The 24,548-nt window shown below is 39.9% G+C and overlaps 2 protein-coding genes and 2 long non-coding RNA genes across 4 annotated transcripts; 3 read left to right on the top strand and 1 right to left on the bottom strand.

The window, feature by feature from the left end:
• Window positions 1-1,762: 1,762 nt before the first annotated feature.
• LOC113471176 (probable serine/threonine-protein kinase DDB_G0283065) lies at window positions 1,763-2,671 on the bottom strand. The gene is made up of 2 exons (XM_026830119.1): window positions 2,613-2,671; window positions 1,763-2,421 (listed from the first exon to the last, which is right to left on the bottom strand). The coding sequence occupies exons 1-2, from the start codon at window positions 2,659-2,661 to the stop codon at window positions 1,997-1,999; spliced, it is 474 nt and encodes a 157-aa protein (XP_026685920.1). The 5' UTR covers window positions 2,662-2,671; the 3' UTR covers window positions 1,763-1,996.
• An 8,577-nt stretch (window positions 2,672-11,248) lies between these two features.
• On the top strand, window positions 11,249-14,126 carry LOC113471177 (signal-induced proliferation-associated protein 1-like). Its single transcript, XM_026830121.1, has 5 exons — window positions 11,249-11,418; window positions 12,646-12,835; window positions 13,026-13,074; window positions 13,816-13,842; window positions 14,104-14,126. The coding sequence occupies exons 1-5, from the start codon at window positions 11,249-11,251 to the stop codon at window positions 14,124-14,126; spliced, it is 459 nt and encodes a 152-aa protein (XP_026685922.1).
• Window positions 14,127-15,437: 1,311 nt separating this feature from the next.
• Window positions 15,438-15,802, top strand: LOC113471175. Its single transcript, XR_003393975.1, has 2 exons — window positions 15,438-15,578; window positions 15,726-15,802. It is a non-coding gene; the product is annotated as an uncharacterized LOC113471175 (long non-coding RNA).
• Window positions 15,803-22,643: 6,841 nt separating this feature from the next.
• On the top strand, window positions 22,644-24,259 carry LOC113471174. Its single transcript, XR_003393974.1, has 2 exons — window positions 22,644-22,755; window positions 24,182-24,259. It is a non-coding gene; the product is annotated as an uncharacterized LOC113471174 (long non-coding RNA).
• Window positions 24,260-24,548: the final 289 nt, after the last annotated feature.

The following is a 24,548-nucleotide window of genomic DNA, read 5'->3' as shown; positions in this document are numbered from 1 at the left end:
AAAAAGTGTTGGAAGAGGATTAAGAATTGTAGGTAGTACCTCGAAAATTAGTTGCTTGACAAGCTTCAGGTACATACTTTATGAAAAAATTGCCTGCGGCACAGTAGATTTTGAACTTTGATCAGGCTGCATTTCTGAAAGGTGGCACAAAATTTTCAGAAAATTGTCTTCGGCGCTATAATTTACTTTCTGATTTTTGTGTGGTAAATTACAAAAAAAAATTAAAGCGAAGGGAGTGCATAAGTACCCCCCAACCCCAAGATCAGATGCCGCCTACAAATGAATGCGGCCCGCGGCCAACCTTTTAAGGTCCAAAGCGGCCCGCGGTCACTTTGAGTTTGTGCACCCCTGGTTTAGATGGTCAATGTCCTTAAAGTCGTTCTTAGTTGAGCGTAGAACTGGTTTCGAGTACTTGAACGCTTTGATGCAAAAAGGGAGGAACCCTAGTTCGGCGTTTTTCTGGAAGGAGGAACCCTACTGGTATTTTTATTTAGGTCCTTTTCTGGATAATAAGTGGCTTTTCTAACACGGAATATTGGTAGACTCAGCCAAGAAGAATCATGTTGATATCTCTATTTTTCATCAAGACACAAGATTTTTGTAACATTCTCCCCAAACTTTTCAATGGTAATGAAAATCTTAAAATGTTGACGCAAATTTATAAAAATAAATAAACAAATTTTAAACCTTTGAAGCTGTTTTACTGCTAAAAACTCGATTTTCGCACCGAAGGCATTCTTGAATCAAACCTCCAAACCTTTGAAGCTCTTTTACTGCTAAAAACTCGATTTTTGCACCGAAGACATTCTTGAATCAAACCTCTCAATCACCAAGATCTCCGATTCTGGTTAGAAGTACAATGTGGTGTGGCCAATCCATCATGTGATCCCAGGAGTTATTTGTCAACTGGTTCTGTTACTGACCGAGTAATATACAGTGGAATCCTCTGTACTATGTAACTGAATCTGTTTTTGTGTTCCGTGTTATGAGTAGCCATGAAAAACGCAATGGTTATACCGTAAAATTATCCCCAGTTACTTTGGAGTCTTTGGACATAAAGCTGAAAAGCCCGAAAATTCGATAGACGCAATCATTTTCTACATTTTATGTTAGACATAGGTTGTACGCTTCCTTATGGATCGTGAGTCTTACGTGTACTCTAATACTCAAAGAATTACGGACGCAATAATATAAACTAATATTGAAATATTCATCAACACCCATCACACTTATCATCACAGTAGAGGAGTAAAAATACACACACCCAACCGCTCGGCCACTAAGACATTTGATTCCGCAGTTAGGTAGGTACATAGGTATTCTTTAACCACGATCGAATAAACTACGGGCTAAAAAATTCCCGGAGGGACGGACCCAGCTTGTTAAAACTAAGTCATTCAAAATAGGGTCTCCTCACATAGTAGGATAATGTATTTTTATAATTCCGAGGATATTTCCTCTGGGGTATATTCAAATAAATTAGGCGTCAAAAGAGTGGTTAGAGTCAAACGACTTACTATGTAGGTACTTATTGCCTTCCTTCTACTTAATTTTACTTATTGCCTCTCCTATGCTGTGAAACACTCATCTTTTGTATGTAGGTATGTACCTAGTACCTACGAAGAAAATAATTATCTGACGTGCTCAGCGTAACAGCATACATACAATTAGTAAGGAAAGCAAAGAGCTATCCACAGTCCATACATCAATTCGATTATGTCAGTACAGAAAAGTACACCGTTCTTAACCAACGACTCGACTCAATATTCATCAACAGTAGAACTTTATTATGTAACTCTTTGGACTCTGGTAGCATTAGTACATAGTAAATGGTAGAGTAACAGCATACATACAATTAGTAAGGAAAGCAAAGAGCTATCCACAGTCCATACATCAATTCGATTATGTCAGTACAGAAAAGTACACCATTTGTTCTTAACCAACGACTCGACTCGCCTTTCCAAAAGTCAAAAGTTCATTATTCAAATGAATTTAGCTAAGCAAGGATGATATTCTCAATGTTTGTACTCTCCTCATTTCCTGTTGTCTCTAAATCATTCCCATTGGTTGTATTAATCAGGTCTGAGTTTGGTAGCTCCTCATTTATTACCATGTCAGACATAGCCTTGTTGATGGTTTCAAGATAGTTTTCTTCATTTGATTTTTTGTCATTTTCTTCATCTGATTTTTGATTTGATGTAAGCATTTCTGTTGATTGTAATCCCCCAATATCATTGAGTACATTTACGGTTTTCATATCTTTTAAATCAACAGTCGAAGTTTCGTTTTCGTTATTGATGTTATCATTATCGCCAAGATCATTTCCTGTAGAGCCTGGATTTCCGTTTACATTGTCGTCAGTTACTTCGCCAATATTTGTCTCCTCAAGGGCATCCTTGTTTCCTTGGTTTTCACATACAGTTTCATCCGTACATTTACGGTTTTCATATCTTTTAAATCAACAGTCGAAGTTTCGTTTTCGTTATTGATGTTATCATTATCGCCAAGATCATTTCCGGTAGAGCCTGGATTTCCGTTTAGATTGTCGTCAGTTACTTCGCCAATATTTGTCTCCTCAAGGGCATCCTTGTTTCCTTGGTTTTCACATAGAGTTTCAGCCATTTTCCGAGATAATTCAGTCTTTGTATCATTCAAATCCATTTTCTTTTCAGTATTCGAACTGAGAGAGAAAGTGGTGAAAGATAGGTGATGCAGAAAAAGAGAACCATTGTAATGGTAAGATACACTTGAAAGCATAATAATTAGGTACTACTCATTAAATATTTACTATTAGTGAGTACCTAATACTCACCAGGTAAAACCAAGGCAATATAGTTTTATTTTAATAGAAGCAACTAGGATTAATTATTTACTATTAGTGAGTACCTAATACTCACCAGGTAAAACCAAGGCAATATAGTTTTATTTTAATAGAAGCAACTACAATGCGAAATAACTACAATTAAATACCTACTAGAACAATAGAAATATAAGTTAAATTTACAAATAAAGATACCTCATACCAACTTTTCCTACAAGATCTAAGTTGCCTGTATTAAAGTTGGGAAAAAATGGATACTCTTAAAATTGAGATGGCTTAATAGTAGTTATCAGGAGATCTATGAAAAACGGGCCATAGTTTCTGTTTTATGGTCTGAACTGGTAGATGGTTTGTTTGTATCACTGTTTGATCTGTTTACGTCATAGTAGATTTCTTTTTCTTTGGGCGTATTTGGAGTGCTCTTGTTCTTGATTGGTGGTATGGTTTGAAACTGAAAATTTGGGAGAATTAGTTTATCATGGGAGGAAAAAAGACCAATTGCTTAATAAGTAGGTGTCTAATCTAGGTATTGCCACACTTAACCGTTTTTTACACTGCTGACTTAGCTGCTAAGTAGCAGAAGATTACTAGTATGTATTTATTGCATTCTGATAAATGTTGTTGATTTCAACAACTTGCCGCTCTACCGCGGGAGTGTGCTTGTTGTAGCCGCAGGGCCATTACCTAGTCTGTAGTTCTGTACGCAGATTTAGTTGCTCCGGTTTGTTTTGTTTCCTTTTCTGATTCTGATGTCGAATCATGTTGCACAATACATACACACTTTTTGGTTCTTTCTCTTACCAATTGCTTAATAAGTAGGTGTCTAATCTAGGTATTGCCACACTTAACCGTTTTTTACACTGCTGACTTAGCTGCTAAGTAGCAGAAAATTACTAGTATGTATTTATTGCATTCTGATTAATGTTGTTGATTTCATAAGTTGGAAAAGCCCTTATTACCTTCGGTTGGCTGGTAACAGTTTCTCGCTTCCGGCTGGACCTTGACTCTGAAAGTTGGAGACTGTGAAAGCTTTGCTTCTGGTCTTCATCATTGGAATCCTCTTGCTGACTCTTATTACCTTCGGTTGGCTGGTAACAGTTTCTCGCTTCCGGCTGGACCTTGACTCTGAAAGTTGGAGACTGTGAAAGCTTTGCTTCTGATCTTCATCATTGGAATCCTCTTGCTGACTTCTTGAATTGTTCAATTAGTTCTGGAAAAACGAGATCAAACTTAATCAGTCTACAACTAAATCTGTATTGCTATACCGCGTCTCCTCAAACCTTTGTTGTTACAATTCCCATTATCAAAACTGAAAAACCTTCCAATAGTTCCAGTATTAAAGTTTGCCTTAGGTTCAGCATTGTTCTATTGGAACCGTGAGATATCGTACCATGCGCCACCCTGTACAGTGTTGCATGTGTCATTGTCATTAGGACTGCAAAGTTCATGGACATGGTGAGATTTGTGAGGTGCAGTGGTGTAATTAACAACACATCTGCATGAACCAAAGCATTAGTATTAGGGCATTAGCAGTGATTAGTGTTTCTTACCTCGCTGAGATTTTATCAGCGCTCGCATTTGAGTCATGGCAATTTCGTCCAGATTGTGTACTCGGTTGGGAAAACTGGGAATAGTGCATTTGGCCTGGGTCCCGGTGTCGGGTTTACGGTTCCAGAAGTAGTACTGACGCTCGTCAAAATACGAACTGTTATCTGTGGGGACAGTAGGGGAAGGCGTTACGGTCATATTGATGTACAAAACATTCAAACATGAACAACTTTACCGAAAACGGACAAACGGTTCGAGAGTTCTGGTGAAATAAACAGACAAACTAAATAACTAAATGCAAAATCATCAAGTTGAAACTTAGAACTCTCTTCGTTCGTTAAATTATCAAATTCTTACCCAAACAGTTGGGAGTATACGGCCTGAGTATTTTCTCCCTCAGAAGAAACGTACAGAATCGTCGCGTAATGACATCCCTGAGTCGCCAGTGAAGAGATAGATCCCCGATAAGTCTTTCCACTTTGCCCATGAATTCTCTTCCCTTCATCAGCTGGTCTTTGGAGAGATAGATCCCCGATAAGTCTTTCCACTTTGCCCATGAATTCTCTTCCCTTCATCAGCTGGTCTTTGGGAACGTGCTCCATGCCTCTCGGGGACCGGGACGTGGAAGCTGCAAACTTCTGGGAGTGTGTCAGGAGGGGTTGTCTCAGCCGGGACTGCTCTTGAAGCCAGGTCAAGATGTGCTTGGTGCTTTTCGACTTGGGCCGGCTTTTGGGGTTTTGTCCAGTCTTGTAGTAGTTGTCCGCGAAGAGGACTTGCTGAATGCGCTCAAAGTGGTCCGCGCGCCAGACGGTGGCGAGCTGGGAGCTGACGAAAGGAGCGAATTCGGTGCAGATGTACTCGTCGTAGACACGAGTGTGGTCGTTCATGCTGCGGGTAGGAGTTTATGTGGTCAGTTGTACATTAATTGAAGATGCAAACATGAAAGAATTTCATGAGGTACAGGCAAAATTGTAGAGTGAATTTTATCAAAGTAGAAATAATGTCTTTGTGACGAACAAATACAAAAATACGCAGTTTGTATACGACGAAAGGAGCGAATTCGGTGCAGATGTACTCGTCGTAGACACGAGTGTGGTCGTTCATGCTGCGGGTAGGAGTTTATGTGGTCAGTGGTACATTAATTGAAGATGCAACCATGAAAGAATTTCATGAGGTACGGGCAAAATTATCTTTCTATAACTTTGTAGAGTGAATTTTATCAAAGTAGAAATAATGTCTTTGTGACGAACAAATACAAAAATACGCAGTGTGTATACTCTGTTATCACCAAAAAACGTTGGACAACTCTATTTGTCCTATTCTGGGTTAGTGTTCACTGCATAAAATGCACTCACCTCAAGGATGGGTGCAATGTGCCTCAATTTATTTTCCACTGATTTGATCTTGTCTCACAAAACGGGCAGAGAAAACTGTCCCAATCTTCAAAGTGTTGTTGTAAAGTGTAAACCCGAGGGTTGTTCGGTGTTTAAATTGTGTCTCACAAAACGGGCAGAGAAAACTGTCCCAATCTTCAAAGTGGTGTTGTAAAGTGTAAACCCGAGGGTTGTTCGGTGTTTAAATTGTATCTCACAAAACGGGCAGAGAAAACTGTCCCAATCTTCAAAGTGGTGTTGTAAAGTGTAAACCCGAGGGTTGTTCGGTGTTTAAATTGTGACTGACTGAAATCTTCCAGTTTTATTAGGTTGAGTACTGGCCTACTCACATCAACCTCACCCAGTCCGAGTAGGACCGGGAAAACCAGCAGCACGAGAGAGTCCAGATGAACCATCGAGAAATAAACCACGCGCAACTTTGCTTAACATCAGTGATCCATCTGGAAAGGGTGCATGCAATGCCCTTCCTTGGTCGGTCGATCGATGGATCGTATCAAGCACCACAAAAATCTCTCCCTATATCATGAGTTGAGTACTGGCCTACTCACATCAACCTCACCCAGTCCGAGTAGGACCGGGAAAACCAGCAGCACGAGAGAGTCCAGATGAACCATCCAGAAATAAATCACGCGCAACTTTGCTTAACATCAGTGATCCATCTGGAAAGGGTGCATTCAATGCCCTTCCTTGGTCGGTCGATCGATGGATCGTATCAAGCACCACAAAAATCTCTCCCTATATCATGAATCATGATCTATCTGTTAATCTGTTTAGTATTTAGTGGAACAGTTTTTACCAGGGATACCAATTACTCGAGTAGTGCTGTACACGTGTATTGCCCGATGCACGGATGCAATGGCACTTGGCAGTATTAAGAGAAAAGGACGCTCCACTCTGGCACGTGGCTTGTTCAACCTGCATTATCTGCCAGACGCCCTTATTGTTTACTTAGTTTGACGTTAATTATACATATTACCATATACTCCTACTCTCCTACTCCTAGTAATAACATCTTTTCAGATGAGTTTTTCTCAAATATAAGAATACTCGTAGATCACCGAAAACGAAGACAAAATGTAAGTCGTAATCTTTTCAGATAAGTATTTCTGGAATCAACAGGGCTCTACCTAACTTTCTACATTTTCTTTTTTCTTTTTTTTTTTCAAATACGTAGTTTGTAATAGAAAGTTGTGTGATGTTCACACCAGATTTTCCTCGTTTACTGGAGACCAGACTCCGAAATTCGGAGGACCCACCCTCCCCCCATAGTCGCCATACCCTGCGTGGGCATGCTTCAGGAATTTAAGACGCCGCGTTCACTCGAAGAGGGTAAGTGAAATAACAACTACGCCACCAAGATTGGTGTATTGAACTCACTACAGTACAGACCATTAATCCTCTCTCAGGCCAACAACCACATGGGCCGATAAGTCTTTTATCCAGAACCAGAGTCTTCATGTATGACTCATGCACTTCTCAATCTCACGCTCACGTGAAGTGAAGTGCAGTGCTCCGAGGAGTGCAGAGCGCTAAGGCATTTCCTGTACATTCCAGTGGTCACAGGCATGCAAACCAGTGCCAAAATAATGTCCAATGAATGTTATTTCATGTTGGAAGTGTTAAGAAGAAGAATACTAAGAATAGTCTCAGGTCGTTAAGAAGACAAGAGTAGCCTGCTCCGCACCTTGAGAATTGACCATTGATTTGCTGAAGTTTCACTGAGAATTCTCAGTATTGCTTAGTTAGCTTAGTCTGTACTTCTGCGGTATTCTATACACTCCTCCGTGCCTAATCTCGTTGCATATGTGAGTATGTGACTTTAGTGACATGTTGGAATTTACGAGGGTCTCTGTACACCCAATATTACCCATACGCCTTCCTGACCCTCCCCCTTACTAGAGGCTGAGGTTGTAAAAATTTCCAGAGCCATAAAAAATTTACGAGGGTCTCTGTACACCCAATATTACCCATACGCCTTCCTGACCCTCCCCCTTACTAGAGGCTGAGGTTGTAAAAATTTCGAGAGCTATAAAAAATGGGCTCTCACCTTAACCCTTATATGGACAGTTTATCTGTACTTCGTTTTTATTTCAACAATTAATTTACTGGGGTAAAGTCCTACTCTGTACACCCAATATTACCCATACGCCTTCCTGACCCTCCCCCTTACTAGAGGCTGAGGTTGTAAAAATTTCGAGAGCCATAAAAAAATGTGCTCAAACCTTAACCCTTATATGGACAGTTTATCTGTACTTCGTTTTTATTTCAACAATTAATTTACTGGGGTAAAGTCCTAGCCATTAGTTTCTATTTGTTCCGCCATAGCTCTTCATTTTGATGAAATGTTGCAAAATTTGATTCCGAAAAATGATCAGAACGTACCCTTTTCTGAGCTCAACAGGATTCACCGAACCATTGTTTAAATAGGGTTTTGTTTTCTCTTTTTTGATTACTTTGCTAGATACGTACAAGCTTAACCCAACTTTTAGGGCTGTTTGTTCCTACTCCCAAGCCTCAGAGAAGGTTTTTTGGGTATGAAGTTAAGTTATTTATCTTTGCTAAATAAGGGTTAAATGTAAAGAATTCGAAAAGTTCCTCTCTCTCCTAATCAGCCTCATCTTGAATTAACAATATGCACCGTCGTGTACTTTGCTCACTGTACGGGACACGTCCCATAAAAATAGGGCAGCTATGTTTATTGCTTTCTACATCCAGATTCCCCACATATACATTATGTGGCTTGTTTCCATTTTGACCTCTCCTTGCTTGATCTCCCTCCCTTTATCTTTCTCCCTCCTTCTCCCACTCGAGATTCTCCTTTCCTTCTTTCCCTGTTCTTGACGAAGTTCAGGCATCTCATTGTGTGTGTCCCTGGACCGCGTTATAAGGACATTTTGACAACCACTGGGCACATCTCCATGTTCTTCATAATGTATGACCGTAATCATAGTTAACTATCATGGCCATTCTTTCAATAGCACCTAAGAAACATGTACTATATATGTTGGGCTTCTTCGCCGGATTCGTCCAATGAGTGGACAAAATGTACCAAACTCGAAATTTAGCGATTATGAAAGCTTATGTAAATTTTACATTTCGTTGACTGGCATCATTGAAAGAAGAAGAAAATTTATTTATTTGATTACACTCTAAGCATCACGGCCATGTGTGGAAGAAGAAAATCTATTATTTCATTATGCTGTTTTTCATATCGAACATTTTCTTAATGTTCATGTAGCGTTCATTTAGTCATTTTCTTAATGTTCATTTAGTCTTGCAAAAAAAATCGCCGAAGTTCGGGATAAGCACTTTTGGTAAATGTCATACATAAGATCGTGGAGTGATCTGAAGGTTTTTCCCTCATTGGCCGCATTCGGGGATTGAACCTAACATATACCCACATGTGTATAGTAATATTTGTATGTTATCTACAATAACTTCATGGGTTCAACAACTCGTCACATCCTGGTATTCGCCTTGAGAGAAAACAAAGTCTGGATCCGTGCCAATCTCTTGATTGGAAGTCCATGTCCTTGAACCACTGGATCGGTTTGGGATTGACACAGAACCCCGCCGTCTTTCTGAATGTTTTATAAAACGTTTAGAAATCTAATCTAAACGTTTTGTTACTAGCTTATGTTGTTGTCTTCAAGATTCAGTCTCTGGTTTTCTAGTTGGCTCTATTTGCAATGGAAATATTGTTATTGAAAAAGACCCAAAATCAATCCATCCCGATCTTTTTACACGTGAATGTACTTAAGTAGATTAGTACCACATTCCTGAACAGCAATCGCGATGATTTCAATTACCTTCTTCTTGGTTTGATTTGGTTTTTTGCTACATTTCTAGGGCGCTCAAACCGCAGGTATGTGCCCGATATGTCCAAGAAGTTTTTGTTTATAATGTGAAATCTAAATGGACAAAAACAGTAATCCAATTCGTCTGCCAATAAAGAAATGATCTTTTTTTTTTTACTTTATTAACTTTGGTTCTTTCTTTGTCTTATTAGTTATTAGACAGAGAGGAGGTTCTCAGGGTTTTTTGCTACATTTCTAGGGCGCTCAAACCGCAGGTATGTGCCCGATATGTCCAAGAAGTTTTTGTTTATAATGTGAAATCTAAACGGACAAAAACAGTAATCCAATTCGTCTGCCAATAAAGAAATGATCTTTTTTTTCCTTTATTAACTTTGGTTCTTTCTTTGTCTTATTAGTGTAAGTCGGACAGTTCTAAAAGTTTCACCATTCGATTCGGCGTGAAAAGTCCCATGGGATCAACTATTCACATGCTTACTTGTTAATGGTTCACAAATGAAAGGGAAATTTGTTGACACCGGGAACCTAAGAATAAAATATTGTGACGTCAGTGGAGATTGGAACGGTACATACTAGTACTGGGTTACCGTATACTTGGTCAGTTGTCCATGTTTGAAGCCAGGGGTTATTGATGAATCAGATTGAGTCATCCATTTACCTTACCCTTGAACTGTACTTACCTATCTAGAATCATTCTATCAAATAACCATATACTTACCCGTCTAGAGTATCTAGTCTAGACTGTAAGTCAGAGAGTGCTAAAAGTAGCACCATTCGATTCCGCGTAAAAAATCACATGGGATCAACTATTCACTTGCGTATTTGGTAACGGTTCACAACTACCACTATGTATAACTTACCTATCTAATTCGACGTTTTATACGTCACTATGATCACGTAATAATAGAGCTTAAACTTATCTCCGGGCTCTCGTTATATTTAATGACTTAACCATCAATGACTAGAGACGACCTTAATGTTAATAAACAATACTCGTACCTACAGTTAGATAAATGAGTAGAGATAGAAATCCAGATAATAATCAGAGATAAGTCAATCAAAACGGATTAGGCGTAAATATTATTTTGACAGACGACCTGTCAGATCCTTATCTAACGTATAACACGTGACTATCATACAGTCATACAGACCTCAGAGATAGAAATCCAGATAATAATCAGAGATAAGTCAATCAAAACGGATTAGGCGTAAATATTATTTTGACAGACGACCTGTCAGATCTTTATCTAATTCTAACGTATAACACGTGACTATCATACAGACCGATACTTATACTTATTCCCACCAAGGGCGGATTTTATCTTGAACAAAACTAAGGTTCGTTCTCGGCTTCTCGGAACGGCTGGCTTTCTCCTATCCTGTCTTCCTTCTCTCTTTGATTTCGAGACCATAAGACCTTAGCAGTTACAGTTCCTTCTATCAAACCTAAAAAAAAAAAAAACAATCTTTTGACCAAGAAAATGCTTGGAACGGGATTCTCCCGTGGTATCAAACAATTTCTTGGGTAAATGGTGCAGCCAAACCTTAGAGTCAACGCTCCATGGTCCCATCCTAAATGAAAATTGAAAGAAAAAATCACGAGATAAAATGTGAGTTCTCACTTCGTTCATTCAACTAACCACGTCTGTGTTGTGTTACAGAGATATGAGATGACAGGGGGCGGGGCACGGCACAGGGCCATGCAAGCTGTCGACTACTACAACAGTAACGTCCTCAAGGCCCGTATACACGCGGGCCTCACCTCCGAGAGACATGGGCCCCCCCATCACGGCCATTATCACCCCGGCCGACACACACTCACACAGGAACAAATGTACAGGTGAGGAGATGCGGTGGTGACCGGACTGTTATGTAGAGGGTCCTGGGTTCGATTTCCATTCTGACCAGACTAACGGTGGATTTCACCAATGACTTAATGAGAGATTTTACTAATGGGAGAATTAATAATCATCCAAAAGAGAATTCTTAAAAACTCCTCCTTTTCGATCATTAAAAATTCTCCCTCTGTGAAATCTCTCATTAAGTCATTGGTGAAATCCATAAGAATATTCACTTTATCAGTTTATCCACTTTTCTGACTCATTAAGTCATTGGTGAAATCCATAAGAATATTCACTTTATCAGTTTATCCACTTTTCTGATATGCCAATCCTTCCAACACAGTGGGGTTCGATAGTTCGATTTCCGCCCATTAGCCTAAATATGTAGATTCGCTCTTCGAACGACTGGCTTTCTCCTATCCTGTCTTCCTTATCAGTTACAGTTCCCTCTATCAAACCTCTTGAAAAGAAGAAGAAAAGTCGAATTTAAATTCGCGATGGGGTCTATGGTTGTTTTCTATCAGATACATAATGAATAGAGACGTAAACAAAGTGGGGTTCGATAGTTCGATTTCCGCCCATTAGCCTAAATATGTAGATTCGCTCTTCGAACGACTGGCTTTCTCCTATCCTGTCTTCTTTATCAGTTACAGTTCCCTCTATCAAACCTCTTGAAAAGAAGAAGAAAAGTCGAATTTAAATTTGCGATGGGGTCTATGGTTGTTTTCTATCAGATACATAATGAAGAGAGACGTAAACAATGTAATTAGAAAGTTATCGTCCCGAAATCGAAGAGAGAATGAAGACAGAATAGGAGAAAGCCAGCTGTTCCGAGAACGAACATTATCCGTTTGAGATAAAATCCGCCCCAGGCGGGAATCGAACCATTGGCCTAGCGCTTACAAGGCAGACGAGTTATCAAACAAGCCAACTAGGCTAGCATGAGCAATTTTATCTGTGAACATTTATTTTTTTATTTTATTTTACCCTTCTATAATACACCCCTCTCTCTGTTTTCAGTTTAAGGTTAGGCGTGAGTTCACAAATTATCCGTTTGAGATAAAATCCGCCCCAGGCGGGAATCGAACCATTGGCCTAGCGCTTACAAGGCAGACGAGTTATCAAACAAGCCAGCTAGGCTAGCATGAGCAATTTTATCTGTGAACATTTATTTTTTTATTTAATTTTACTCTTCTATAATAATCCACCCCTCTCTCTGTTTTCAGTTTAAGGTTAGGCGTGAGTTCTCAGGCGGTAGAAGACCAGCTACTCAAGTTAGACGAGCAAGCGCTCACCTCCCACTACAAGGTGGGAGTGATGTATTGCAGGGCCGGGCAAAGCACGGAGGAAGACATGTACAACAACGAGGAGGCAGGACCGGCCCTGAATGAATTCCTGGATACCATAGGACATCGGGTGCGGCTCAAGGGATTTGAGAAGTACCGCGCCGGCTTGGATAATAAAAGTAAGTTTGAATGCCGGCCCTGATGTTGAAATATGAGGGATCTACCAAGTTAACAAGTTTCAAGTTCCATGGAGGGTTGTGGAGTTCTTTAAAAGAGGAACTGTAACCCTGAATGAATTCCTGGATACCATAGGACATCGGGTGCGGCTCAAGGGATTTGAGAAGTACCGCGCCGGCTTGGATAATAAAAGTAAGCTTGAATGCCGGCCCTGATGTTGAAATATGAGGGATCTACCAAGTTAACAAGTTTTAAGTTCCATGGAGGGTTGTGGAGTTCCTTAAAAGAGGAACTGTAACAACGGAGGCCTTATCTTAGGTGTAGGGGCAAACAGCCCTGAAAGTTGGGTTAACCTTCTTAGGTGTAGGGGCAAACAGCCCTGAAAGTTGGGTTAACTTTATACGAATCTGCCCCGGGTGGGAATCAAACGGTTAACCTTCTTAGGTGTAGGGGCAAACAGCCCTGAAAGTTGGGTTAACTTTATACGAATCTGCCCCGGGTGGGAATCGAACTCGTTACGTAGTGATTACAAGGCAGGTGCTCCCTTCCAACTTCCAAGCTAACTACTCTAACTAGGCTGATTAATGTTTATAGAAGAGGATTAAATTGATAAAAAGATCGTTTTTACTAGTGTTCGGTAGCTCAAGAGTTAAGTAGAAATGTTAACGAGTAAAATTGACATAATACAGAAAAAGAGAGCAGATACGTACGTTGTCGCTGGTTTTGAGAGAAGAGAGTGAGCCGGGCGCTCGGTTAGGAGATGGTGGCCGAGCCTATTCTGTTCGGCCGGGCTCGGGTTCCTTCGTATCTATCACGGAGTTTGGAACGTTGTGGATACTCTGAAATACTTCAATCGCGATACCGGCGCGGACAACTAGAAAACAAAAGAGTTTTTATACAGGCATTTTAATAATTAAATTTCTCTCATTACAGCGGACTCCACAGGCCTCTACTCCGTTCGCACAAACACATTAATGCGTTGCCTGCGAGGGAGCTTTGCTTGGGACATTTGATGTGACGTCATCGCTTACGGGAGCGTATGCCGTGTCGTCAAAGTTCACGATTTATTGGTATTTTTTAAATCGATTTATCTCGGGATCTAGAAGTCGTAGAAGAAAAAGAAAAATACCGTTGGTTCTCATTTTTCCTGCTCTATGACTTTGAAACATCACCCAAGTGAGCGCAACTGATCTAATAAATTTCTCTTTTCTCTCATTACAGCGGACTCTACAGGAGGACGATAAGAACATAGCAGTTAAAGTTCTCTCTGTCAAACCTCTTTTTAAAAAAAAAGTCTCTCTCTTCATAGACCTTAACCTACCTCGGCAGTGTTAGTGGTCAAGACGCTCGCCGGGTAATCAGGAGGGCATGGGTTTAATCCCAACCGATGAGATGTATGGAATTTTATACTTAATATTGTTTAAAAATTTGAGCACAATATAATCTAATAGCAGCTTATTGCTGAAGTAAAAGGACTCTTTGGTCTTCTTCGAGCTGGGTAAAAACCCGTCCGGATACCAACCACGCTCAGCGTTGCTTAATTGGAGTAATCTATCGTGAATTTGTGCATTCAACGTTCTATCGCCGGTGGCTATCAATGATCTGAAGAGGTAGAATTGATTCGTGATGCGATGAGATCTTGTTAACACTGACTACTCTGAGTCTACCTACTTACCACATTACTACATAAGTCATGCACATGCTTCTTCATAAATATTTAAAGTCAATATTTAAGGGTATTTGAGTAAATTTTGAGTGTATGGCTGCCATACACGCCCTACATGGACGCTACGCCACTGCATTCACTACCTAGGTAAGCAGGACCGTATCCAGGATTTTGTCGAGGGGGGGCCTTAGGGTCCAAACAGTAATGTACCGGGGGTGAATGGAGTCCATCCCATAGTAGAGGGACAAAATTAAAGCCCAAGAAGGATACCCGGGCCACCAGAACCGGGCTCTCTCCCGTTCACACCCAAAACCATTCGCTCCCAATTCCAGCATGTGTTCATAGTGGTTCGCGCCCTCAATCCGAATTCCGATCATACTCAGTATAGGTGAGTGTGAACTACCCCCAATACTTAGCTAACTCCGTAAACAAAAATCCCAGTCTGAAGCTTAGGTGTAGGGGCAAACAGATTAAAACATGGGTTAAGCTTATACGAATCTATTGGTGTACTTGGTATTTAATTTGCTGATTTCTATTCGGAGTTTGGACCTCATTATATTAATCAGTACCTATCAGTTCTTCTCTAGATATTTGTTCGACTGTTGGTTTCACAAATTGATTAGCCTACTATCCCTCTGTGTTCTCTTTATTATAGAGCCTACTATCTCTGTATTCTATTTACTATCTCTAGATTATATTACAGAGTCCTCTTGTATTCTACTAGTCTACTATTGAGACTTCTAAATAGTTAGTCTCTGGTCTTGCTAACAGTAGCAAGGTATATTTTATTCTATTAAACTGAACTCTTCTCTTCTAAGTCTTGTGAGAGGTGTACTATTTACTCACTTTCTTTGTCGGTGTGTTCAGTAAGGATTTGAATTGGATGGTAGGAATATTGAATCAGTACCTATTCTTCAATATTTATTTACCTAATTATTTGCTGTTTTTTTTTCCGTTTTTTTGTACGGTTGTCTTTTAACTTTTTAGGTGTTGTGAATTCGTATATTTCTTGTTAACTATGTACGTTAGCGTAAGTATTTAACTTCAAATCAATGTTTTTTCATGCATGGCCTTTGGCATAAGTAATTAATTACTATCACCTAACGAAAGAGAGAGAGAAAGAGAAATTTGACTTATGTCATGTTTTAACATCACTGATTTGTTTTTTTCCCTCCAGTGGCTGCACGCTGATCAACTGTCCGTACAATTCGATGAGTTTCGAGTCAGAGTACGAGAATGTGACCGGAGTAGGAGATGCTGATCTAGGTGTGGGTAAACTCACCATTACACCGTCCAAGTCAGCAGCCCTGTCCGTACAATTCGATGAGTTTCGAGTCAGAGTACGAGAATGTGACCGGAGTAGGAGATGCTGATCTAGGTGTGGGTAAACTCACCATAACACCGTCCAAGTCAGCAGCCCTGCAGCAAGCCCCCGTGTCCAATGCACAGAGGAAGAGGTAAGTCAGCTTGTAGACCTTCTGATCTAGGTGTGGGTAAACTCACCATTACACCGTCCAAGTCAGCAGCAAGTGGTACATATTATTTGCTGTATATAGGTACTACTTACTGTGTTTATACTGTATATGTATACATAGGTACTTCTTTACTCTCTATAGGTACTTGTTATGTATTTGCCATTATTACACTCATTTATACCATTCACTACCTAGGTAAGCAGGACCGTATCCAGGATTTTGTCGAGGGGGGGGCCTTAGGGTCCAAACAGTAATGTACCGGGGGTGAATGCTCCCAATTTTTCGGAGTCCATCCCATAGTAAAGGGACAAAATTAAAGCCCGAGGAGGATACCCGTTGCCCCTTCTAAATAAAAACCTCTTAAAAAAAAAAATTCTGCTGTATAGGTACTTGTTATGTATTTGCCATTATTACACTTATTTATACCATTCACTACCTAGGTAAGCAGGACTGTATCCAGGATTTTGTCGAGGGGGGGGCCTTAGGGTCCAAACAGTAATGTACTGGGGGTGAATGCTCCAAATTTTTTGGAGTCCATCCCATAGTAGAGGGACAAAATTAAAGCCCGAGGAGGATACCCGGGCCCTATTCTAAATACGGCCCTGCTACCTTGGTGTACTTGGTATTTAATTTGCTGATTTCTATTCGGAGTTTGGACCTCATTATATTAATCAGTACCTATCAGTTCTTCTCTAGATGTTTGTTCGACTGTTGGTTTCACAAATTGATTAGCCTACTATCCCTCTGTATTCTCTTTATTATAGAGCCTACTATCTCTGTATTCTATTTACCATCTCTAGATTGTATTACAGAATCCTCTTGTATTCTACTAATCTACTACTGAGTCTTCTGAATAGTTAGTCTCTGGTCTTGCTAACAGTAGCAAGGTATATTCCTCCATTTATTTGTTATTTGGTACAAATCTCTCAATATAAATAAATAGTTAACAAATGGTATACCCATCCGTAAAAGCCGGAGCTTGTGTCACGGATGTTGAGTTCATTTAAAATAATTTGTAGTTTCAGTTTCATTTAAAGTTTCTTTAATAACAGTCCATATTATTTGTTTGACATATTTCAGACGAGTTATCCACAGGCAGTTCGCCTCGGCTCAGACATTGTCCCCGTGGTAGTAGTGGTGGGAGTGGGGCCGGTTCCCCTAGACCCCGTGACACAGGCGAGGCCCGCTTGAGGCCCGGCGTCACCTGTAGGGCCTCCGGTAACAATCCCGTGGTAGTAGTGGTGGGAGTGGGGCCGGTTCCCCTAGACCACGTGACACAGGCGAGGCCCGCTTGAGGCCCGGCGTCACCTGTAGAGCCTCCGGTAACAACCCCGTGGTAGTAGTGGTGGGAGTGGGGCCGGTTCCCCTAGACCACGTGACACAGGCGAGGCCCGCTTGAGGCCCGGCGTCACCTGTAGGGCCTCCGGTAACAATAGGCACTCGGCCTCTCTATCGTCTACCCTACAACAGGATCTGATACGGCTGATTAGTCCGGATTATAGCTCGGAGAATGAAACCAATAACTCGACCTCCTCGGCTGTGAATCCTGCCCTTGGGAAGGTAAGGATAGAATAGAATAAGGTCCTGGGATTTATACTACTAGCAGGTTGCCTGTGCTTCGCCACGGAAAATTGACCACAGGACCCGGTTCTCAATGGAGCAGTTGCAAATGGGTAAAAATTATTAATAAATGGTCGATTCCTATGTAAGAAGTTGTGAAAAATCCAAATCTGAGGTCAAAACTCCGATAAAATAACTGTAAAAGGTTGAAAATTCAATTTTTAACTGTCGTTCTAATGAAAAAGTTCAAAGAGTTGTGATGTCAGATTTCACGTCAAAATGCGCACAAACAAACGAGGCGGGAGTCATGAATTATGACGTCATCGCGTACGGGAGTGTATGCCATGACGTCAAAGTTCACGACCGGTGATACGGTTCAGACTGACATAAATCATGTAATTGATAATGTTGCGTGGACATAGAGAGGGAAATTGGTGTAATTATGTCATTTCTCATATTTGTACGTCATTTCATGATACGGTTCAGACTGACATAAATCATGTAATTGATAATGTTGCGTGGACATAGAGAGGGAAATTGGTGTAATTATGTCATTTCATGTTTTTGTAAGTCATTTCATGTACTTGTACAGAACCAATAGGTTTCATAAATTCATACGTGTACTGCTGTACACTAACACATTCGAAAACGAATCAAACCCCTCAGGAATTCGTCCTTGTGGTTTTCTGAAACCGTTTTCTACCGGTAATTTTGATTGTTCTTTCAAATCTTTCACTCATACTTACTTCATCTTGAGGCTATGAAATGGTGAAAGTACATTCTCAGCAAGTGCTGATTGTTTGCTCATTGATTGATTGAGAGTTCCCATTGATAATGATGGCCTAGGGCTATTGGGAGGCAATATTGTGGTAGGACTGGCATTAGGTTCAATATAACACGTGCTAGTCTTTTCTTTTCATATGAATATAAGTATTTTATACGATATGTATGGTTATACGTGGTATTTTCTTTTCACATGATTCATATGGTTTAATGGTTGGTTCTTTTTCCGGTCAATAAGATGTTAGTGTTATCACTATGAAGTAGATTATAAAGTTTGTCATCTGTGCCACCTATTGTTTATGATTTGAAATAAGTAGGGACTGAGGAGAAGGAATTAATTGAGTATGGCTACTTTTTTCTGATAGAATCTAGCCTTTTGGCCATTGCAAATATCTACTATACATTCATTTAGGCCTTTTTTTTAGGTCGTACAACTCAGGATTGTATGAATCTTCCTTATTTTTTACTCCCCTGAAGACGGCACGACAACGCGAGGTTTTTAAAGAATCCCATGTTAAAGTGTTTGGTCTTTATCATCATAAGTATCACTGAGGTTGGGGTCTACAATCTCATGTCAAACTGTTTGGTAATCTGTGAGAATGCTCCGAGACTATGCCCGAACCGTCTTCGAGTTCGAGCATTCTTAAAGGTTAACAAAGACTTCAACAGCCAGCCTAGTTAGCGCTGTCGCGGGATTCCCGCCCGGTGTGAACTTTATCCTAATGTGATAAAGTTGGTTCTTGGGACGGTTGGCTCTCTCCTATCCTGTCTTCCTTCGATTTCGGAACGGTAAGACAGACTTCGGTCGTTACAGTTGCCTCTATCAAAACTCAACTTTAGATTGTAGACCGAGATATACTGTAATATCAACATCCTCCATTTCTTTCCATTATCTTTAATTCATTACCAACATTAGCGTCACCATCTTCAAGTTCATGAATATTGGGATCGGTTTTTTCGTGAATAATGCGGTGATGAGTTTCCGCCTTCTATTCAAATCTGTTGACCGGATTAAAATGGTCGGTTCTTCTTAGAATTTCAGCGGTGACCTTCTTGTGACGTCTTGTATGTGGGAGGATGGAACAATGAGACCATCAGCTAGGTAGTTACGCGACTTCCTGATGAATTCTATGTTGGGTTGAAAGGGGATTTATTTATTCGAAAGTTCAGATTTTTGCAGAATTAGAACATCGTTGTAAAATGTCCACTGAAAATTCGTCATATGGGTGTATTCTGACGAAGACAAACTAATTTATTTTGAATATTGTCTCACTATGTATAGGGAGGCCATTTTCAGCTTTAATTCTAAAAAACGGAAAATGGTTGAAAGTCCGTTGAATCGATAAGGAAAGACATCGAATGAATGAGAACGAAAAACAAGCAGAATGTGAAGAACAAAGCAGTCTTTGAAAAGTGTGATATTAATATTCCAAATATGTTTTCGTCGGAATATTTTCAAACTTTCTTCTTGAAATTTCATAACTGGTACAACCCGATGCCTTCACAACTTGATCAATGTACATCAATCTTGGCCTTCCTCTTCCTTGCTTGCCATCTCTTCTTCCTCTTGGACCTGCCAAGCCATAACTACTTTCCCTGTTCTAATTCTGTTTTTGTCTATTTCAGGTATGAGAGAAGCTTCTCGCCACCCAGATCAAGTAATAGTTCAGGTTATGGTACTGGAAGTAGCAGTAGATCATTCATGGGAGTGGACAACCGATTTCCTGTCAGCCTAGAGGTAAGTCCTGCCGAAGAGTTAATACCAGTGACTCTGGACCCAGAGGTGCTGGGTTCGAATCCCAGCCGGGGCGGAAATTTTCTGACCTAACTTATCCGTTGCCGGATAGGCATGCATGTAAAAGAATGTGGCTTTTTAAAGATGTTTGTTTGATAGAGGGAACTGTAACTGCTAAGGTCTTATCGTCCTGAAATCGAAGAGAGAAGGAAGACAAGATAGAAGAAAAGATCAGTGCGTGAATGAATCTCGATTTTATATAATTTATTAGTGAATTGAATACACACACTCTCTTGTATTTGACACTAATGACTGTTCTATTTCCCAGGGTGACTCGAGTACAAGTAGCAATGGAAATACAGAAGAGAGAGGAGATGGAGAAGTGACAGCCACAGCCAGACCTATAGCTACAGCTACACCTCCTGCAGACAACAAGAAACTATCCAAAGAAGAAAGGTAAATGAGACCTTATTATTATCTAGCTGAAAGAAAGAAGAGCACCAAAGGCGAAACGGGTGTTTGTTAACCTATGAGAACGCTCGCCGATTGTTCGGGCATAGTATCACTTTCTTTGTGAAGAGTTTTGATAGAGGAATCTGCAAGAAACTATCCAAAGAAGAAAGGTAAATGAGACCTTATTATTATCTAGCTGAAAGAAAGAAGAGCACCAAAGGCGAAACGGGTGTTGGTTAACCTATGAGAACGCTCGCCGATTGTTCGGGCATAGTATCACTTTCTTTATGAAGAGTTTTGATAGAGGAATCTCTAACAACGGAATTCTTATCGTCCAGAAATCTAAGATGGAAGGACAGAATAGGTCAGTTCCGAGACTGAACCTTATCTATTTAGGATATAATTTGCCCCTGGTGGGAATCGAACCCGCGACCTTACAACTATCAATTACAAGGAAGTCACGCTTCTCTCAGAGCCAACTAGACTGGCTGACTAACACTTTAATGTGACATTGTAAACCGTAGGCCGAAAATTAGGCCTACGGTTTTTATCATACTCATGAAGGACAGAATAGGTCAGTTCCGAGACTGAACCTTATCTATTTAGGATATAATTTGCCCCTGGTGGGAATCGAACCCGCGACCTTACGATTATCAATTACAAGGAAGTCACGCTTCTCTCAGAGCCAACTAGGCTGGCTGACTAACACTTTAACGTGACATTGTAAACCGTAGGCCGAAAATTAGGCCTACGGTTTTTATCATACTCAGTCTTGTTTCAAAGTTATTTATTTACTGAGAGTTATTCACTGTTGCCAAAACTAACTCTCTCATTCCTCTGTTGCCAGACTGTCACCGCGTGTCACTGGCGGCTCTACGGGCACCCCGGGGGTGCACCCGACCTCCAAGTCCCCCAGTTCAGCCCTCAGAGGCGGAGGCAAACCCGAGCCTCCCACGTCTGCCCTCCCCCTGCCAGACACCCAGGAGATGGATTGGCCTAGCCTGGTAGATACGGCCACTCGGGCTATGTCTCAAGTGAATGGAGGCCCCGGGTCTAACCTGGGCCAGTGGGCTGAGGATTTTGCCGGCCGACTCGGCCTGGACTCGAATGATAGTCAAGTCTCGTGAGTATGTTTATCAGATTAGTCTATTAATACTTTTTTGTCTATTAATACCTTTTTAAGGACGGGAAAGCCAGCCTAGTTAGATTGGTTGGTAGCGCGTCTGCCTTGTAAGCGATAGGACGAGGGTTCGATTTCATCCTGAACGGATGTTCGTTCGAGAAACGGCTTGCTTTCTCCTATCCTGTCTATAAAAAATAATAAAAGACAGGGAAAAATCTCGGAACCGTTCTTTACTTCTTTAATATTCATGTCTCTCCGGGAACGGCACCTCCAGGTCGAGAGTCAGTGCTCTTTCACTTCTTGTCACACGACATCGACATCACTTTGATCAGTCAGTATTTTGTACATTAGCACTCGTTCAGAATAATGGCTGAACAAAAAGGGCAACTTTCTTTCTTTTTTTTTTAATAGGTTTGACAGAGGGAACTGTAACTGCTATGGTCTTATCGTCCCGAAATTCCTTTATTATTACAATAGTAATAAAAAGGTATAATACGGACTATTGTATTCGCCTCGGTGTCGTCTGTCTGTCGGTCTGTGCCCATAGAAGGACTTATCCAAACCTGGTCGACCTATATATCAAATTAAAGGTCTTTTTACCAGGAACACGAAAATGGTGGTGCAATTTTTGTCCAGAGAACCATAAAGCCAAAAAACCAAAAAAACTGGTTGCTCTCAGTTCTATGCGATTTGATGTCGTCGCCAGCCAGCCTCAGTTAGCTTGGACGGTAGCGCGTCTACCTCGTAAGGCCTAGGTCGTCAATTTGATTCCCGCTCGGGGCGGATTTTATCACGAAACAGATAAGATTCGTTCTCGGAACGGCTGGCTTTCTCCTATCCTCCTCTTCTCGCTTTTGAACGATAAGACTTGAGCAGTTACAGTTTCCCCTATCAAACCTCTTGAAAAATAATAATGAAAAAAAAAATATGCTGAAGAAAATAAATCAAGACCATAGTCAAACTTAAACACAGGTTTTTAAAATACTTCTCATGAGTTTACTTTAGAGAACTAACAAATACAGAGCTACTTAGCAAATCTAATATAAATTTATAATACAAGATATAAATAAAATAACAGGTAGATATAATTCAGACTTTATAAAATTCGGTACATTTGTGAAAAGTAGTGTGAAATTTGATTGGTCGAAACTGAAAGCAAAAAGACCATAAATTAGTATAAAGATAGTCAAACCACCTATCGATGGCTATTTCAACATGAATTTACGTTATTCGGGCATAAAGATCGTTTCGATCGATTATATTATTCGACCAAAAATATAGGAAATTTGGGATATGATATTGGAAGAAGAAAAAAAAAACTCTCTTCTACACCTTGGGGATGAAAATGTGAAATGTTCGTTGATGGAATATGGCACTTTCAAAATAATAAAAAAATAAAAAAATCATCTCTATCACTCGAATTTTACAGTTTACAATCTTTTGTGGATTTCTTAAAAGAAAGTAATAAAAAATGATAGATCTCTCAAAATTATAAAAATACTAATATCAGTAATATCCCTACAATAAACTAAATTAAACAAAAAATCAACTCCTTTTTAAAATAATAAAATTATAACAGAAGTCAAAATATACAGATAACGTGGAAATTATATTTCTTACTATGTGTGAAATCTTTGGTTTTAAAGAAAGACAAATCAGTAATTTCAGAATGAGGTTTTAGCAAATAAATGCACGGAATACTAAATCGTTCCAATCTCTCATAATTAAAATAATTTTAGATTTATCAATAATGCAGGTATCAGGAACGCGTCTACCTCGTAAGGCCTAGGTCGTCAATTTGATTCCCGCTCGGGGCGGATTTTATCACGAAACAGATAAGATTCGTTCTCGGAACGGCTGGCTTTCTCTTATCCTCCTCTTCTCGCTTTTGGACGATAAGACTTAAGCAGTTACAGTTTCCCCTACCAAACCTCTTGAAAAATAATAATGAAAAAAAATATGCTGTAGAAAATAAATCAAGACCAGAGTCAAACCCGCGTCTACCTCGTAAGGCCTAGGTCGTCAATTTGATTCCCGCTCGGGGCGGATTTTATCACGAAACAGATAAGATTCGTTCTCGGAATGGCTGGCTTTCTCCTATCCTCCTCTTCTCGCTTTTGGACGATAAGACTTAAGCAGTTACAGTTTCCCCTATCAAACCTCTTGAAAAATAATAATGAAAAAAAAAAATATGCTGTAGAAAATAAATCAAGACCAGAGTCAAACTTAAACACAGGTTTTTAAAATACTTCTCATGAGTTTACTTAATAGAGAACTAACAAATACAGAGCTACTTAGCAAATCTAATATAAATTTATAATACAAGATATAAATAAAATAACAGGTAGATATAATTCAGACTTTATAAAATTCGGTACATTTGTGAAAAGTAGTGTGAAATTTGATTGGTCAAAACTGAAAGTAAAAAGACCATAAATTAGTATAAAGATAGTCAAACCACCCTATCTAGTATCTATGGCTATTTCAACATGAAAAAATAACAGGTAGATATAATTCAGACTTTATAAAATTCGGTACATTTGTGAAAAGTAGTGTGAAATTTGATTGGTCGAAACTGAAAGTAAAAAGACCATAAATTAGTATAAAGATAGTCAAACCACCTATCTATGGCTGTTTCAACATGAATTGAATTTACATTATTCGGGCGTAAAGGTCGATTCAATTGATTATATTATTCGACCAAAAATATAAGACATTTGGGATATGATATTGGAAGAAGAAAAAAAACCCCTCTTCTACACCTTGGGGATAAACTAAAGAAAATGTGAAATGTTCGTTGATGGAATATGGCACTTTCAAAATATGTAATAGAAAAATAAAAAAAATCATCTCTATCACTCGAATTTTACA

Source organism: Diaphorina citri, unplaced genomic scaffold (genome assembly GCF_000475195.1).
Source record: "Diaphorina citri unplaced genomic scaffold, Diaci psyllid genome assembly version 1.1 scaffold2130, whole genome shotgun sequence".
In the NCBI taxonomy this organism is placed as follows: Eukaryota; Metazoa; Arthropoda; class Insecta; order Hemiptera; family Psyllidae; genus Diaphorina; species Diaphorina citri.
Note: the sequence above shows the minus strand (reverse complement) of the source record. Positions and strands in the feature narration are given on the sequence as shown.